An 18,729-nucleotide genomic window follows, 5' to 3' on the forward strand; every position below is an offset into this window, starting at 1 on the left:
CTTTGTCGTCTTTCTCAGGATCTGTTTAACTGGCTTCTAATTAGAGCTCTTCTAACTCTCAAAATGGCAAGAAACCTAAAAGCAGTAGTTAATACATATTTTTTAAAAAATCATCCTTACCTTATATGACATGAGAACCAGTTAGGTTCTCTAGGTTCTAAGAAGAATTTACATGGGAAAAAAATTGAAGATGCCATTCACTACTTTATCTAAGTTAAAATTGCTTCTTTGAATGGATTTCAGGTAAAACATCAGAGATATTGAGTAAACACACTTTTCTTAGCACAAATATTAAAGCATGAATAGGATGCCTGACAATATCATTGCCTTTCAGGACATTGTCTATTGTTCTCATGTTGAGAATATGATAGAGTCCCTAAGTCTCTCTGTTTAATTCCAGTGCTGTTCTGTTACAATGATTTTACAAAAATATGCTAAACGAGACTTCTGTTGCTTGTCTTTCCCATGCAGCAGCTGCAGGAACATGTCTCAAAAATAATTCTGGTCTTGGCAATGGTAGCACTTGCATGGATCAGAAATAAGTGAGCGTATTACAATTTATGTACAGCGTTAAAAACAGCTACGCTCTTCAGAGAAATTTGTGATTGTTACAGTAATTATAACTCCATATTTGTATTGCCAAATCTGATCAACTCCTTCTTACCCACCAAAACTGTGGTGAAACGCAATTGCAATATTTTGTATTTTCATGCAGTGCAGACATCTCCTTCTGGATTTAATAAAAAGGATAGTTTACCTACAGGGAAGAACTCAACCATTGCTATTTGACACTGCTTGATGTACAATGCCTGTCTCATAGCCTTGTATGGCTTTGGGCTGTGGGCACCCTTTCATAAACCATTTAACTGAACTAAATGAAAGTTCAGTCATGATTGGTTGGCAAATATGTTGGTAAAACAAATCTCACTGTGACAGAGTGAACTTAGCCCAGTTGAGCGGGAAGTAATGTTCTGAAGATGTTTTTTTCCTCACTTTTCCCACAGTGGAACTTGCCCTGGCTAGGTGCAGATGGCTGTTCTGTTCTGACAGCTGGAGGGCTCTGTTTCACCAAGAGACGTTCCCATCTTCCTTAAATCAACCAGCTGCTAAATTCTTGTGTGGCTCAAGTTTTTGCAAACATAGTGCATATAGAGGCCTTTGAAGTAGGTTGGATATTAAGAAAAGTTTGCAGGAAGAAAGAACATAAAAATGTAACTTCCATACTCTTGAAAGTATAATGTTGAAATCAATAAATCCTGTAAAATTGACAAGACATTCCTGATTATTATTTTTTTTTTTTCCTCCTAGTGCTGTGTTTGGTTTTTTAATTGAGTAGAGTATATGTAAGGAGACAGGTTTGATTACTCATGGTCTCTCTATGAATGCCTTTTTATAAGCTTGCGCGTGTGCAGATGAAAAAGTAGTGAGATAAAAATCCTAATAAGAACTCAGTGATGCTGGCCAACTAAGTTTGCTTGTTACGCCTTTGGAAGTATTTATATGAAGAGATGCTGGCTGGGAAGCTTCTATAACCTTAGATTCTACCTGTTATTCTTAGATACTACCTTAGATTCCCCTCTCTCCCCAGAAGTGGCAATTAGTGTGCACTTTTGCCACTGACAGTCTCTGGCTTATTTATGTTTTCATTTATTTATAGCAATGTTGTTTTTAATAATCCGTATTTGCATATTTATCCAATGATATATGGATATGTATGTAAATACACGTGCACATAAAAGATGAAGGCATGCTTGCATTTAAATTATACCTCCTCCCAGGAGGTTTCTAGACTGCGTGGAAGATAACTTCCTTATGCAACTGGTAGGAGAGCTTACAGGGTTGGTGCCCTGCTAGACCTGGTCTTCGCTAACAGAGAAGGACTGGTGGGAGAAGTGAAGGTTGGGGACCATCTTGGGCAGAGCAACCATGGAATTGTAGAATTCTCTATTCTTGGAGGTGTCAAAAGAGTGACCAGCAAAACTACTTTCTTGAACTTCCAGAGGGCAGAGTTTGATCTGTTCAGGGTGCTTGTAGCACTGGTCCCTTGGGAGTCACTTCTTAAGGGTAAAGGGGTCCAGGAAGCCCAGATGCTCCTCAAGACAGAAATCTTAAAGGTACAAGAACAGGCTGTCCCTGAGTGCCGTAAGGTGAGCTTTAGGGGAAGACAACCAGTGTGGATGAGCTGGGAACTACTGTTGAGAGTCTATGTCCTCTGGAAGAAGGGGCAGGCTACCTGGGGAGATTACAAGCAGTAGCAAAGATAGGCAGGGAGGAAGTTAGGAAGGCAAAAGCCCCAACTTGAACTCAGATTGGCCACTGCAGTAAAAGACAATAAAAAATCTTTTTATAAATACATCAACGGCAAAAGAAGAACCAAGGACAATTTTCATCCTATACTTGATGTAGCAGGGAATGTGGCCACTGAGGACAAGGAAAAGGCTGAGGTCCTCAATGCCTTCTTTACATCTGCCTTTAATAGCCAGACCAGTTATCCTCTGGGCATTTTACTCCCTAATCTGGAAGTCTGGGATGCTCAGAATATACCCTCAGCGATTCAGGTGGAGACAGTCAGAGAGCTCCTCCTCCATCTGGTCTGTCACAAGTCCATGGGACCGGATGGGCTACATCCTCGGGGAGCTGGCGGGGGTAATTGCCGAGCCGCTCATGGCCATCTGTCAGCGCTCCTGGTTAACTGGAGAGGTTCCAGAGGATTGGAGGCTTGCTGATGAGACTCCCATCTTCAAGAAGGGTTGTAAGGAGGATCTGGGGAACTATAGGCCTGTTAGCCTGACCTCAGTACCAGGGAAAGTAATGGAGCAAATCATCTAGGGTGAGATCGCACGGCACGTGCGTGGTGTCCAGGGGATCAGGCCCAGCCAGCATGGGTTCGTGAAAGGCAGGTCGTGCTTGACCAAACTCATCTTCTACAACTGGGTGACCAGACTGGTAGATGAAGGAAGGGCTGTTGATGTAGTCTACCTAGACTTCAGCAAAGCCTTTGATGTGATCTCTCACAGGCTGCTTCTGGGGAAACTGGCTGCCCATGGTCTGGACAGGTATACACTTCTTTGGGTAAGAAACTGGCTAGAGGGCCATGCCCAATGGGTGATGGTTAATGGAATTAAGTCCAGCTGGCAAACCATTACGAGTGGTGTCCCCCAGGGGTCGGTACTGGGGCCCATCTTGTTTAATATCTTTATTGATGACCTAGATGAGGGGATTGAGTGTACCCTCAGTAAGTTTGCAGATGGCAGAAAGTTGGAAGGTTGTGTTGATCTGCCTGAGGGTAGGGAGGCTCTTCAGACGGATCTAGATAAGCTGGATCACTGAGGTGAATGGAATGAGGTGCAACAAGGCTGAGTGTCGGGTCATGCACTTCGGCCACAGCAACCCCATGCAGCGTTATAGGCTTGGAGACGAGTGGCTGGATGATTGTGAAGAAGAAAGGGACCTGGGGGTGTTGGTTGATGCTCGGCTGAACATGAGTGGACAGTGTGCACAGGGAGCCAAGAAGGCCAATGGCATCCTGGACTGCATTAGAAATAGTGTGGCCAGCAGGAGCAGGGAGGTGATCGTCCCCTGTACTCAGCACTGGTGAGGCTGCACCTCGAGTACTGTGTTCAGTTTTGGCCCCTCACTACAGGAAAGACGTTGAGGCTCTGGAGCGTGTCCAGAGAAGGGCAACTAAACTGGTGAGTGGTCTGGAGCACAAGTCCTATGAGGAGCAGCTGAGGGAGCTGGGATTGTTTAGTCTGGAGAAGAGGAGGCTCAGGGGAGACCTCATTGCACTCTACAACTTCCTGAAGGGGGGTTGTGGTGAAGAGGGGTTTGGCCTCTTCTCCCAGGCAACAAACAGGACCCGGGGAAATGGCTGCAAGTTGTATCAGAGGAGGTTTAGGTTAGACTTAAGGAAGAACTTTTTCTCTCAGAGTGGTCAGGCACTGGAATGGCCTGCTCAGAGAGGTCGTGGAGTTGGCGTCCCTGGCAGTGTTCAAGAGGCGTCTGGATGAGGAGCTGCGAGATCTGGTTTAGTAGCTTGTGGTAGCAATGGTAATGAGAAGACGGTTGGACTAGGTGATCTTATAGGTCGTTTCCAACCTTGTGATTCTATGATTCTAAATTGTTTTATTTGCAAGTAACTTTTGTATAATCTGAACACAAGTAGTAAAATACTAATTGAAAGATGTTCTTTACAAATTTTATTCCACAATTTGATAAATCCTAAATTAATATTATTAATCTAAAAATATTTTTGTTGTATCCATTCTCCACTGACTCTTAAATGGCATAAAGTATGTGTATGTATACCTGACCAATGAGAAAATCCAGGTGGTGGTTTTGGTTCTTGTAGTCTGAGAATGGTCTTAAATACTCCATTCTATAGTGTGGTGTTAGACTGGTAAATATTGTACTGTATTCAATTTAAATGTGAAAATACCCTTTTGGCCATAAAGGACTATGGCAGTATTCTTAGATGCTTCCTCCTCTAGATTGTAGTCATATGTGATATAATCATGTTTGTGCCTGCTGCTTTGCCATTCTTTCCTGTCATTGGCGATACTTGTTTTAGTAAAATACGTTAAGAGTTTTATTTAATTATGACAAATGTATTGTTGCTTTTCTGTAGATATTAATGATGCATGGGCTCATTGGAAATGAGTCACTAGCTTTATTTCCATGTAATCTTGGAGGCAGTCTTCAAGATACAGAGATAGTTTTTTTTTGTTTGTTTGTTTTACATTCAGACAAAAATATCATTAGCTTCAAATTGAGATTTGTGTGAGGAAGGGAAAATGTAGCACAATGTGAATGTTAGAGGTCTGATGAGGATGTTGGGAGTGGAAGCTGCAGTTCTACCAGGGCTAGTGCTGACCCCCAAGCCCCTAAAAGAAGTGTGGCTGCTTTTGGCAACCAGCTGTATGGAGGTGAGATTTTCAGGGAGTGTTGCAAGCAGATTCATTAAATGAAGGAAATCTTTAGTAGTTGTTCTGCTTAGGATCTTAGAAAATTCACCACAGGTGACTAAATAGAACTTTGATGTACACAAATACATTAGAATCACAAGGTACTTACATAATACTTGAAATAAGATTATGGTATTTCTAATTGTGAAGCTTAGAATCTGCAAAAGATTGAGAACACAAGATTAAAAGGCAGAAAGAATGCAATATTGAGTACTGTTGAAGTTGACTCTGAAGGTGCAATAATCATATGTGGCTTTATGTCTTTATATGCAACTCAGTTTCCAAAGCCAAAGAAATTCCCTTGCCTGATGTTGGTTATTACTTACAGTGAAAGAAACTATGTTTTAAATTCTTGTCCTGAAAGGTGATTTTTGTGATAGAAATATTTTAGACGTTGTGCCTTTACTTGTCTAGTGTAGTAGCATTCTTAGTGTTTTTCAGTAAATGTTAGAAGGTACACTGCAGAATGAGTTGGAAGATGTGAAATGCCTTCTTAATGCTAGCTATATTATATTGAGTAGTTTCCATAAATATTACTGATTGTTTTTGTGAGTAGTCAAAACTAAGGGTATTGACATAGCTCTTCTGAAACATCATCCAGACTGTGAATGGGCACTTGCAGTGCTGAAGAAAAATTTCTGCTTAGAACAAAAACGATCAAGGCTGGAAGAAGCACACAATGTTTTGCAGGGTTAAGAAAATACATAAACGGTGTGGGTGATGAATCAGTAATTTCTCAGAATTAGGTGCACACTTATTTCTACTGTCAAGGGTGGGTTTTACTGCTTTCACCCTGGTGTGGGTGGGGCTGTTTTTCTTTCCACTTTAGTTCTCCAAGAAGAGGCACTGGGTGATGTGGGTTAGTGGTCCCAGTGGGGTTGTGTTGATAGTTGGGCTAGGTGACCTTAGTGGTCTTTTCCAATCTTTATGACTGTATGATTTTAAGAGGGGTTTCCTCTTACCAATACATCTCAGAGAAATAAAAAGACAAAGATAAATTGGACCCATACTCAAATCCCACATGTATTCTAAGTAGTGTAATTGCTCTCTTTTTAAAAATTCCATTATCCACAGGCCTGACGAAGTCATGATTCTGGTGAAGGGGGCTTCTGAAAGGAAGCTGCAACATTCTGATGAATAAAGAAACTGACTGAGGAAATTAATTGTGTGACCATAATAATTCAGACAAGAACTGGAGCAATAGGATCTTATAGCACAGTGAATTGGAGAGGAATGAAAATGATAGGTACTTACGCAAATGGATTAAAACCATCCTGTGCCACTTTGTGGGTCTGTCTTTTAGTCACTCTTGCTATCTAGGCCATGGGATTACTCAAAAACAGCTGGGAAGGAAGGGATAAAATCATTTAATCACAAATTCTAAATGCTTTTTGTGGTAATTTTCCTGCAAACAGCACACTACAAAATCAAGGCAGGTAGTATTTACTACCAGTTGCAAGACTAGCTACATAATGAACTCTGGAAAGACTGCATGGTTTTTATTTATCCCAGGTCTGTGTTTTTTAAAACACCTGAGATAAAACATGAAACTATTAGTCTTTTTAGGTTTATCACCTTTTCTTCATGTTTGGGGAATGCAGATGATAGCGTTTAATGAAGTAGTTGCTGAGAGAGTCATTAAATGATATAGTCGTGATTACATCTAAGCTACGAAGTGAGACTCATTCTCATTCCTACTGCAAAGCAAATTACAAATTTGCTTTTCATAGCCTTATAAACTCTGCCTCTGAAATTCTTGCCAAAATAAGGGAAGGCTATGATTCTTCTTATAGCTTTCCTCTGTAAGCTTTGTCCTTGTGGCAGTGCAGGACCAGTTTAGGCAAAATAAAAAGCACAAAATAAGGATAATTCATTCAAGTCTTTAGAAGATGCTATGCTGCTACAAACTGCTGTATGTTCCAGTCTTCTGAGATCCTTTGTCTGTCAGTGGCACCTCACAGCAAAACTGTGCAAGCATTGGGCACTGCTGCAGCTCAGCGCTCCTGGGTTTTCTGCTCCAAATTCCCAAAGTCTTGGGGCAGATGCTCAGTGGTACATGTATACAGATGCACATTGGCATGTAAACCTGGTAAAGTGCACCCAGGGCTGCAAGAAATAAATAATGACCGTCTCAGCTTCAGCTACGAGCAGACTTATCAACACAGAAGAAATAACTAAAATTGGTGCAATTTTTGTTTGTAGTTTTTATTGATAAAGGAATATTTTTATGTTTGTGTCATCTCGCCATTTATCAATTATTTTGGTGGTAGAATGGAGAGATAGTACTATGAGAAAAAGTAGTGTGGCAAAATTCCAGCTCTCAGGAAGGCGTAGTGTTTCCGTAAAACTTTGTTTTTCATTTCTTGTCCAAATGGGGGTGCTGTACTTTAACTGAATTGCTTCTCCTGGAGAAGCCTGGCATAGTCCCCAAGCTTCAGCCCGTGCACTTCAGTGCGACTTCTCCCACAGACAGCTTCCTTCTGCTTCCCTCATTACTACGTGTTGTGGCAGAAAATACATTGTAATGTGATATTCAAAGGAGAAGAGAGAATGCTATTAAGATCATTCAAAAACCAGGCTTATTAATGCAGCGTGTTAAGGCATTATTTTCTGATGTTGTCACCTGTATATGCACTTGTTAGAAGAATTGTCATGAAGGCTTTTTATCCTCACTGATTAACAATAAAACTGTGCAATTTGATAAGCTTTAGAAGGAAACTGGATTTCTGGGTTTGCTGCTTATGAGAAAGAAATGTTTATTCAAGTGGAAATATGGAAATATTTGAGTTTGTTTTTAAAGACATTGCATATATTAATTTGAAGTGATTTTTCTTTTTCTTCCCCAAAAATCATTATCTCCAATACTGCTTCAAAGGAAACAGTGCACTTAAATTATAAGCACTTGTTTGTGTATCAAATGATGAAAAACATCCATACATGAAATAAATTAAATGGAAATTTGCTTCATCTAATTAATTCTATTATATGGGATATTGGGTTATATTTGCTTGAGTCACGTTAATTATGGAAGTAATTTTGTAGTTTTTAAAGATGACACATCCATGTTCGTATTTTGTTCAGAAATAATGAACATGCTCCTCAGCATTCTTGGATGAGGTTGCATACCATAGTTTAAGATTCAAAACTCAGATCCTGCTAAAACTTAAAGGGTGTTCATGCTTGTGCATCAGTTCATCATCAGTCAGTCAGTTATGTTATATTTAGAAACAGCCGAGTAGAGGAGAGAGAAAAATGCTCCATTGTATTTAATTGATATTTGCCTTTTGTAGCTGTAGTTTTCCAGTGTGTCTCTGAAATGCTTTGCAGTGGCAGGTGGGATTTAACACAGAGGTATGCTGAAGGGTTGAAACCATTTATGCTCTCCTTTAGCCTCGGCCTCTCATCCATTTTCTATCCAGTCTAGAGATTTTAGTTTCAGCTTTCTTATTAGAGATTATTGGGATGTTCTGTCTGTTCAAAGTGGAACTGCACACAACAAAAATGAGCTGCTCTTGCTTGTCTTAATTGATACACTTACTCTTGCCAAAGAGGAGGCCTGGAGTGTTTTGACCTATAATACTTGTGTACATTTTTTGTGCATGCAGTACGTCAGACTTTTCCTTTTGGCTGTATTTTAGTGAGGCATCAATCACAAATTACTTTCAGAAACATATATTACTTAAGGACTGTTACTGACAACAATGCAATTAAATGGTTCATGAAAAAGATACTTTAAATAGTGAGAATACTTGCAATTATGTTACACTTTGAGCGGCCATTTTCTGATTCATTGGAGTTAGATTGTAAAATCTGTAATAGCATCATAGATAGCATTACCTATAAAACACCATCTTCGAAAGTTGATATTTTTTCAAACTGCTTTAATGTAAGAGCGTACTTAAAAGATTAGATCCTAAATCTCCAGCTCCACGCTCATTGTTATTTGCAATAGTTAGCAGTTAGTTATTATATCAGGAGCTTCTCATCGTACAGCTTCTAATGATGTTTTCTCCTCTATCTTCTTGTGTTCAAAAATGACAGCTCCTATCTTGCCAATGGTGCATGATCCGTAAAGCTGTTTAACTGGCTTTTATTACTGTTTCAGCAGTGTGAGGCTGAATATATTTTATTTCTTTAACAACATACTATATTTTAGAACTTTCTTGCTTGTAGTCAAGCATCAAAAAAGTTGATTAGAGGTGTCCTTGATTGCATGATTAATTCCCATTATTAAGGGAATTTTCCTAATGTTTCACCAACTTTCTTGATATTGTACATTAACTTCATATAAGTCTTATAGAAAGCTCTTTCACTCAACCATTACTTTTTAATGACTTTGAATAATTATTGACTCCTAAATTTTATCCAGTTTTTAAAGTAGAGCACTTTTTTATTAGAAATAATTATTTCCCTTTATGCCCATTTCCTACCTTCTCTCTCACTATGAGTATGAATAAGCTTTCTGTGCTCAGTACAGGATTCATCCATTTCTAATTTTCCTTGCAAAAATTTGTAGAAACGTTTAAATTATGCTTTTATTTTTAGTAACTGAGCAATATTCGTGTTTGTAGAGGAGAATCTTCTGAATAATGAAGACATGACACAGTTTTTTTAGAAGCTTTGTTACAGAGGACATTCACCAAGTGGTCCAGCTTCTGTCATTTTAAGTCAATCCTTTGGAGTAGGGTTTCACAAGTCTCAGAATAACTACTATTTTTCCAGAACAGCCTTCTTTTACAAGCTGCTGTTCTGTTACAGTTGAACTCTGTTAAATGTCATATGAGTAAGGCTTATACTATTATGTTTAGGATAAGTCCTAATTTTCTAGACTGTACTAGTAAGATCAAAATAATTTTTACTTGAGTGAAAATAACACTGTCGATCTCTGTGGAGATCCACCACTGTGGAGGTTATATCCAGGCCATAAAAGAATTGAGATTGCCTTGACACCCTCCAGTCCTCATAGCCTAGGGATTAACAAACAGATGCACGACAATGACATGCAGCCTTGAAGACCAACCACCTATAAGGTTATATAGAAAGTTGCGCCATTCATTAGTATTAAATGAGGTGGGAGTGAAGAAAATGAGGTGAGCAGACAGGTCTGTTTGGAAATGGGGCAATGGACTGGGGAAGGGAGATGGACGTCGGTTATTTTTCCCCTTATCTGAAAGTAGTCCTAAAGTTCAGCGAACAAAATATAGGTATCAGGGATGTGTTGTTGGTTAATAGTGACTGAGCTTCACCTGCATGGCTGCTTGGAGATCAAGCTGTGCATGCTGACATTTCATCAGTTATCTGTAGTTTCATTGGTATCAATGCCAAAGAGGAGTGTAATGGTTATAAAAAAGAAATTTCCTAGGAAAGAGGACCTTTTCCAGGTAGAAATGAGGAGATGTAGGATTTAAAAATAAAATTTAAGACACAGTTAAAGATATTGTTGCACATAACTTGTGTAGTGCTTGTGTAATGTAACTCAGCTTTGTAAGTAGGCTGAAATTGTACCTTCTGAGAAGTTTGTTTTCATTGTGAGTGTTATCACAACAATTTATTTTGGAGGTACTAAGGGCGTGCATGGCTAATTGTGGCAGACAACTGGATATGGGTAGAAAAACTGTTGATTACCGTCAAAGCAAGTTAAGATTGCATGAAATAATTGTTGAACTGGTTTTGTCATTCTAGTGTTAGATGTTAAACCATTGTTTGGTTTAAGTTGTACTGTGAATATAAGCAATACATTGCTGCTATTGATAAACCTTAATCACATTGTTAATACAAGTTAAATGTGTAACCACAGAGCATAGCTTTACGTGTGCTAGTAGTTACAGGAGCATTTGTTTAACATTTGTTACAAGTTACTGTTGATTTTTTTATGGGTAGTAGGGGAGCAGTTTACAGCTGAACTACTGTATAGAGGAAGGAGAGCTGTTCAGCTTTGGATGAAACCTCAGGCAGTTTTGTAAATGTTTTCTATTACAAATAAGTTTAATAGGGTACATTAAAAAGGATGTGTATTTAAACCTTTATGGTCTGTACCATGTTAGGTAGAATTACAGTAAATTGCTGCATTTTATTTCTGTAATTATCTTACAGATTGCTAGTTGGTATTGTCCTGAATTTTATGTTCAGCACATTTTAAGAATAGTCATATTTTGGACAGCTTGTATAAGCTCATTTTGTTGTCTCGTAGGCATATAAAATTACTTACATCTAGAAAGAAAAAAAAGACATCTATTAAAGGGGGATGATGTCTGCACCTTTGGAATTATGCATGTCTGCTACTGAGAGGGGAGGGATAGTGATTATCTCCTGTGTTGTAATTTTGGGTATGTGTAATGCAGTTTTCCTATCAATAACAGTTCTAGAAATATGTGATTATGAAACACGATCTTTTCCTTTTGTTTTTTTTTCCATTCCTGTAGGAACTTGGAAGTAACAGCCCTCCTCAGAGGAACTGGAAGGGAATTGCTATTGCGCTGCTGGTGATTCTAGTTGTTTGTTCACTCATCACTATGTCTGTCATTCTTTTAACACCAGGTAACCTACTTCTTTATTTTATCTTACTGAAGGTTTCTGATTCGTAATGCACTCATTAAAAGGACATGTAAATTTTAAAATATCTTTCCCTTAAGCATTTTTAACTTCTGTCTCCTATAAACTTGGTACTCATTAGGGCCTTCTGAATTACTGGAAGCTTTAAGTAGCACAAGTACTACTGCTACAGCAATAGGTCATTAGGATTGTATTGGCCTTGGGATGGCTACAAGCATTAGCCTCAGTGGGTATACTGAGTGTATGATTTTGACACTTGTGTCTTAGTGTAATTTCTGATTCGGAGATGAGCTATCAGAAGGCTGGATGTCCTGAAAAACTAATAATGAGAATGAAACTTATAACTGAGCCAGAAGTATACATGTTTCATATATACACGAACAAGCTGTTGCCATTATCTTTCTCGCAGAAAACAGCTACTTAACTTAAAACCAAGGAAACTACTCAGCAGCTCACTTACCAATAAGAAAAGGGGTTTGGGTAGGTGGAATTAATAGACAAAAAAGCAATTGCACACATATAAAAAAATATGCCTAGTGGTTATTTTGTTCTAATTTGATCTGGGTTATTTTTCTGAAGATTTTATTGCTGGGACAGCGACTGTTTGGAAACTTAAGAGAAGGAATCACTGCACAAGTTTTAATGAATCTTTGAGTTCTTTCTACCAGAATTGAGTTCTTTCTGTCAGGTTTAAAAATATGATAAAATTTCAACTTTGAATATTGTGTCTAGGTAACAAATATTGGTGTGAAAACAGTTTGTTATGCAAGTGTTCAATTTGTGTAAACCAAAATACTAATAAAGTGCCCTTCAGATGGTTTCAGGCCACTTGGCCACTGAATGAAATAATCAAGGGAAGCTTGATGGATCTGTGCATGAGCAACTGTACTAGTGTACTGCTGGTGAAAGGAAGATGGTGAAACTCAATATAAAAGGTTTATGGAGGTTTTATCCTCGTTTTACAAGTGAGACAACTGAACTGATGGTTTTGTTTGCACAGAGCCAGGATCAGAGGGGATATTCTACCTTCTAATCCTGTTCTCAAAGTGCTCTAGGTCCATTAAGATGGCGGAGGGCCTAGAGGGGAAGATGTATGAGGAGCAGCTATGGCGCCTGGGTTACCTCAGCGCTGAGCAGAGCTGGCTGAGGGGAGGCCTCATGGCAGCTTCAGCTTCTCACAGGGAGCGGAGGGCAGCGCTGAGCTCTGCTCTCTGAGTTAGTCACAGGGCCCAAGGGAGCAGCATGGAGCTGTCGGATGAAAGTCTGGTGGGGGTGGTGGGGGAGACGTCCTGCCCCAGAGGATGGTGGGCATGGAAGAAGCTGCCTAGGGATCTGGCACAGCCCTGACATGCAGGAGCTCAGGGAGCATTTAAGCACTGCTTTCAGACATGTGGTTTGATTTTGGGCAGTCCTGTATAGAGCCAGGAGTTGGATACAATGATCTTTATGGGTCTCTTCTAATATAAGAAACTTTTCTTCTTAGAGGGAGTTAGACGGCTAAGGAAAGTGTGTAGGAATATTGTGGTTCATTCTGTTTCCCATTTTGTAGAAGTATCTAAGTATGCACAATGTTGTCCAAGGGAGTGATAAAGAAATGATTGTTTAGCTATTACTAATTACGATATTTGGAAAAAAATAAAAGCAGATGCGCTGCTGTAGTCTCAAGATACAGGATTTTCTTCAGGGAATAAGACAGAAGGAAACTGGTGGCATATCCTGGTGCACTCTAAGACAGAAGGCTGTTCTTTTCAGGGAGAGGTTTGTTTAAGGCTTGTAAGATCTCAAAGATGTTGTGCTGGAATTCGCAATAGTAAACATCAGTTCTGGCTCTAATATTATAGAATGATGTAAAAATGTAAATGGAAGTCTTTGAAGACACTCATCAAAAAAAGAAATAAACAACTCAGGGAAATGTTAATTTCTTTTTAATATGATAAAAAAAAATGCTTAGTGAAGTACAGCATCTCTGGAGCTGTTACAAAACCCAGAGAGCTTGCTTGAAAACTTGATGTGATCTGGGGCCTACATTTTAGTTGAAATCATGTGAGTGAAAACTAGTTCTGTCAGCTCAGATGTTCTAAGATATCCCAAAGAGACTGTGGAGCTTGATATAAAAAAAAAAAACCTTTTTCCAAGAATGACCTAGGTTTTATAATATGGGTTTTCTTGCAGGTTAAAAATGGTTACCGAAGAAAGCTTTGTAGGACAGCTCCTTTCCCTACTTTTGACCTTAATCCGTTCCTCTTTCAATGCATGATTAATATGTTTTTGAAAGTTGTTATTTCTTAACTCTGCGAATTTCCTGGAGGGTGCTGAGCACTGCAGCAGAAGCTTTCTGACTGAATATGTATCCAAGGTGACTCTGGGATATCTAGCACATCAGGAAGTGAAAAACTCAGATTGTCTCACAAGCCTTTCTGTCACTAAGTGCTTAGTGCTGAGGTGCTAGAGATCTGTTGTTTTAAATATTTGGTTTTGTAATTCATTTGTAATTTTACTAATTAAAGTAGCAGTTTTCTTTCCCTGTTTATTTCTGCCTGTAGTGGTAGCTGCCTTTTAGACTTGGTACAGTTTCCCTAAGCGTTGTGCTTCATTCTGCTTCTTTCTGAGGATATAGGGATGATTTTAGAGAGCAGTTGCTCAGAAGCCTGCCTAGTCGCTATTAAAACATTTCAATGAAAATCATGTTAAGGCAGAATCATATGTATTGATATGCCAAACAAATAAAGATTCTGCTTAAAACAAGGTTGGGACTGACCCCTCCATGCCATTTTTCATGCTATTTTTTAAATAAATAGAAAAGAAACTGAAAGTAAGTAGATATTCATTACCAAAGAAATTCAGGTTTCTGTTTTAATACTCTATAGTCTCCATGTAATTACTGTATATTAGCAAGCAAGTTTTGATATTGCCTTACAGTCAAGTTTTTTTCCTTTCTCATGTGAATATTATACAGACTATGCCAATTCACAGTTAGATCTGTTAGCTTGTGCACTGCTAACTAGTGCTGTTTTTCTGCTTTTCAGGCATAATTTAACATCAAGCAAGTCCAACTTTCTTTTTCCCCACAGAAAATTCAGTAAAGAGTGTGTCTAAATAATATATTATTTTATATTATATATTATAAATATATAATATATTATAGTTTTAGTTTCTAAGTTAGAAGGTAAACTTTGAGGTGCTTAACCTATTTTTAATTACTCATTTGTCAAAATCATAGACTCATAATCCTTAGAGTTGGAAGGAACCTTTGAATGTTATCTAGTTCAACTTCCCTGCAGTAAGCAGGCACATCTACAGCTGGATCAGGTTGCTTAGAGCCTGGTCCAGCCTGGCCTTGAAAGTGTCTAAACACATGAAAATGAGTGAAGCTATTATTTTCTACTTTTGCAGTCTTGTAGTTTCCTAAACACAAACGATTTGTCATTTTGAATAAACGTACACCAGCTGTTGAATTGTTAAGGTGTTTGTGGTATAATCAAAAATACAGCCATTTTATTTTTAACCGACTTTCTTTGTATCTTTTGTAATCCGTGTTCATTTTCTATATATCATGTATGTTGTTTCAGAACAAAATACAGAAGTCCAAGGGAAACAGTGGGAGAACAGTGGAAGATGATTCAGTAAAATCTAAAATGGAAGCAAAACAGAGTAGGCTATTTGGTAATGTGGTAATAAGCATAGGATGGAAAAAAACTGTCTTTAAAATAAAATAAGTGCTTTGAGAAGTGCGTACCAATTTGTGCTTGTGCTGAAGAAAGATTAACCCAGTATAGTGTGTGAGAGCTGAAATGATGTACAATTCATCTTACTATACATAACTAAGCATTTTGGGAACTTTGAGTACTATTTTAGGTTTTAAGGTTAAATCAACATTTTGCTCAAAAATAACAGAATCCGCAGTATTGTCAGAGTGGGGAAAATGGGCATAAGAAGAACTCAGTATTTGATACTGTTAAGTAGGAAGTGGTATTCTGAAGGCAGAGGGTGTTATATATGTTCTGCTCAGCTCCACAAAATACAACATGTGCTTACTTAGGAGATAAAAATTCAGTGTGTGGCAGGAGGAAGAGCTAACAAGATACCATGATGTGTAAACAGAAGGATTAGGTATAAATCATTAAAGATAATGCTGCTCTGCTGTAAAGCTCTGGTAAGACTACAAGTGGAGCATTGTGTCCCATGCTGGACTTGGAGGCTAAACAATACCAACCCAAACAGGTTGTTTTGATCCCTAGAAGGTAGGAAGAATCCTAAAGCTTATTTGAGGATTAGAACGTTTGTCTTGTGAGAGGAGATTTGAACAACTCTTCATGCTCAGCCTCATAAGATATTAAGTGTGCGAAGAGCTGGTTATGGCGAGTAAATACTTACAAGCTCCCACTGAGCTGTGGGAGGAGTGCATCAAAACAGTGCATCACTGTGTCATGGGTGTCTGTGTTGGCCTTGTCTCTCCTTAATTTATGGTGTGCATTTAAAAAGGAGTTTGTCTTCAATGCAGAAAAGATGCACCTTATTAATACTAAACGAAGTGGCTGCAGCTGGCAACGCTGACACTTAAAAGGCTAGAAAACAACTGTTGTTCATTTCAGTCAGCTTTCAACCAGGCCTCTGACTGAGCTGTTTGGGTGAGCAAACACTAATAAATGAACTGTAATGGTCTCCATTCGCTGTGAGGGGGTCACATTTTCATTTGAAAAGCATTACATACTACCTTTCCAAAGCATGTTTTGTTAGTTAAAAATGTGTTGTAGGACATTGGGTCAGCATAAAGATGACAAGATTGTTCCTTGATTGCTGTGATTCTAGGCACTCTTGGCTATGGGTCTGTCATCAATCGTGCTAATACCAGCCATCCATAAAGACAAAACCAAACTCTAACCAAAAGAAAGCTGCTCTCCACCGGGAAGGTACTTGGGGATGCCCATATATTGGAAGAAAAGCTCACAGAACAAAGAGATGCTGCATAGTCTGTATTAATCCTGCCCAGTGATTATAAAAATGCTTGCGAGACCTGAGTGGGCAGTTGTCTGGTTGGTTGCTTAGGAAGTGAATACGTGCATATTTTTTTTGCTAGTGCACAGGGGACATAGTACACGGTTTTTGGCAACTGCTGTTCTTCTAAGTAACCTAAAGCAGTTAGGTGAAGTTCATAGCTGCTGTGTATGAATATTCATTGGAAACTTCGTGTTTTGATAGCAAAATAGGACATCTGCTTTAATACTATCTCTGATATTGCATTTGTGTGGCAGTACACTTTTGAATCACTGCTACTTATGATTTATTCAACCTACAGCACAAGAAAAGCAGAATTTGGCAGAGTTTCCTTTTCATTTCTAAAGTACATAAATGATTTTAGGAGCTTTGTTGGCTTGTTTTGAAATTAACACTGGCTGTCTTTCAGAAGTATAATAATCCTGGCTTCTACTGTTCAGAAGAAACAAAGATGCTAGCCAAGGCTAAAAAGGCAAAGCTCCTTACCTGAGAGCAAATATGGATCATAAAGTGTGCATATGGATTTTTTTATTATTATTTTTCTTTACATACGAATCTTGAAAATAAATTGGCTCGAAACAGATTACACATGGCGATTTTACTTACCATTTGTATAAGGTGATTAATATGGCCTTTATCCTGTGGCTGTCAGTAAATTCTTGTAATGCTTTGAAATCAGTTTTCTTGTGGAATGGAGGTGTGTAAAGGAGGACCTGTGCCGCTACATTGCCAGAATAGTAAATAGCCAGGCACTTCACAGTTCACCTGTCATGTCTCTAAGGTGTTAGTGGTGGTTTGTTTTTTCCTGAAGCTGTACTGAAGAAAAATGAAACTTTTCTTTCTAATGAATAAAGACTGAGCAGTGCAGTGTCATCGATTTCAGCAGCACCTCTGAACATGTTCTAGTTTTTTAATTCCAATGTTTTGCAAAGCACTCAGAATATATTGTTTTAATAACTATGTAAAATGGTCCTGTTATGTTTATTTTAGATGAGCTTGCAAATTCTTCTGAAACCAGATTGTCTTTGGAAGATCTCTTCAGAAAAGAGTTCGTAGTTCATAATCCAGAAGCCAAATGGATTAATGGTAAGTGTATAACTTCTCATATAATTGGAATCTATGTAATTGCTTTGAGTATTAAGTAATATCATTGCCCAGTCATGAAAAAAGAACCAGTTAAAATCTAAACTCTTGCAATTGTCCAGTGTCCTGCTTTTCCTTGTAGTTCTGAATCACATCTGTTTCATTAACTTCAGAAGTGGTTTTCTAATTTCAAATCTCTACCTAGTAGGAACTCAGTAAAATTTTCTGTTTGTGCCACTGGCTCAGTTGAATGCACCAATGAAGAATTGTTTTTAAGAACTGGTTCTTGTTGATGGATCAGTTGTCCGTATATTGTTCTATTAATATATTCTCAGATCTGGGAATTTGAGTACTGAATCATCTGCTTTGTATCTGGAATGGATTCTTAAATATTTCAAACGATTTTGAAATGCTTGGGCAGTTCTTAGCAATTTTCTAATGTCTACAAACTGCGTTTAAGTTTCCATTTTGGGAATCTGTGTAACATTTTTAAATAATTAAAGAATACCACATTTTTAACGAAAGAAAGGAAGTGAGCTACATATAGTAACACAAAATATGTCATATACGTTATTCTTGAACTCTATTCTATGTCCTGTGTTAAGAAAAAGAAAAAAGAAGCTTTTTTTATAAAATTTTCCAAGTGTGGTAAAAAGAAAGGTGTTGAATTTGATGGTAAACATTTGACTACATTTCTTCTGTGGCATTCAGAATCCATCTGGAGAAACTCGTGGTGGAAAATAATTTTGCTTGTGTTGTTCAAAATAACAGAGGGTGTAAGCATTCTGATAGCCATACAGTTGTATAGTTACAAACTTTCTGTTTATTGAAAGTATTAGACAACTTGGTGAAGAGGTGCTCACTGTTTTATTGGCAATACTGGCTTTCTAGAGGTGTTTTTGAGCCAGTGTGAGAACTTGTTAGCAGTGAAGTGTTTGCATGTACTTGTTTGGGTTTTTTTTTTTTTTTTTTTTTTTTTTTTTTTTTTTTTTGGCAAACAACTAAGTCTGTGTTTTTTGGAGGGGGGAAAAAAAAAGAGAAAAAATGGGAGTTTTTATGATTGCTATGATGCCTATATGTATGTGGAGAATGAAATATGTAACTTAATACTCAGCATTCATTAGTTTAGGGCTGG

At 38.2% G+C, this 18,729-nt stretch overlaps 1 protein-coding gene across 4 annotated transcripts in view; it reads left to right on the forward strand.

Annotated features, from left to right (window-relative positions):
- The window catches only part of DPP10 (dipeptidyl peptidase like 10), a 357,782-nt gene that overhangs the window by 200,181 nt on the left and 138,872 nt on the right, over window positions 1–18,729 (forward strand). For all 4 annotated transcript variants that reach the window (XM_090143605.1, XM_090143604.1, XM_031590710.2 and 1 more), the window contains exons 2-3: window positions 11,387–11,501; window positions 17,502–17,597. In XM_090143605.1, coding sequence (XP_089999731.1) covers window positions 11,387–11,501; window positions 17,502–17,597 — 211 coding nt within the window. The remainder of the gene's footprint in view (window positions 1–11,386; window positions 11,502–17,501; window positions 17,598–18,729) is intronic.

The sequence above is a fragment of the Phasianus colchicus genome, chromosome 7 (assembly GCF_987193195.1).
Source record: "Phasianus colchicus chromosome 7, bPhaCol1.hap1.1, whole genome shotgun sequence".
Classification (NCBI taxonomy): domain Eukaryota; kingdom Metazoa; phylum Chordata; class Aves; order Galliformes; family Phasianidae; genus Phasianus; species Phasianus colchicus.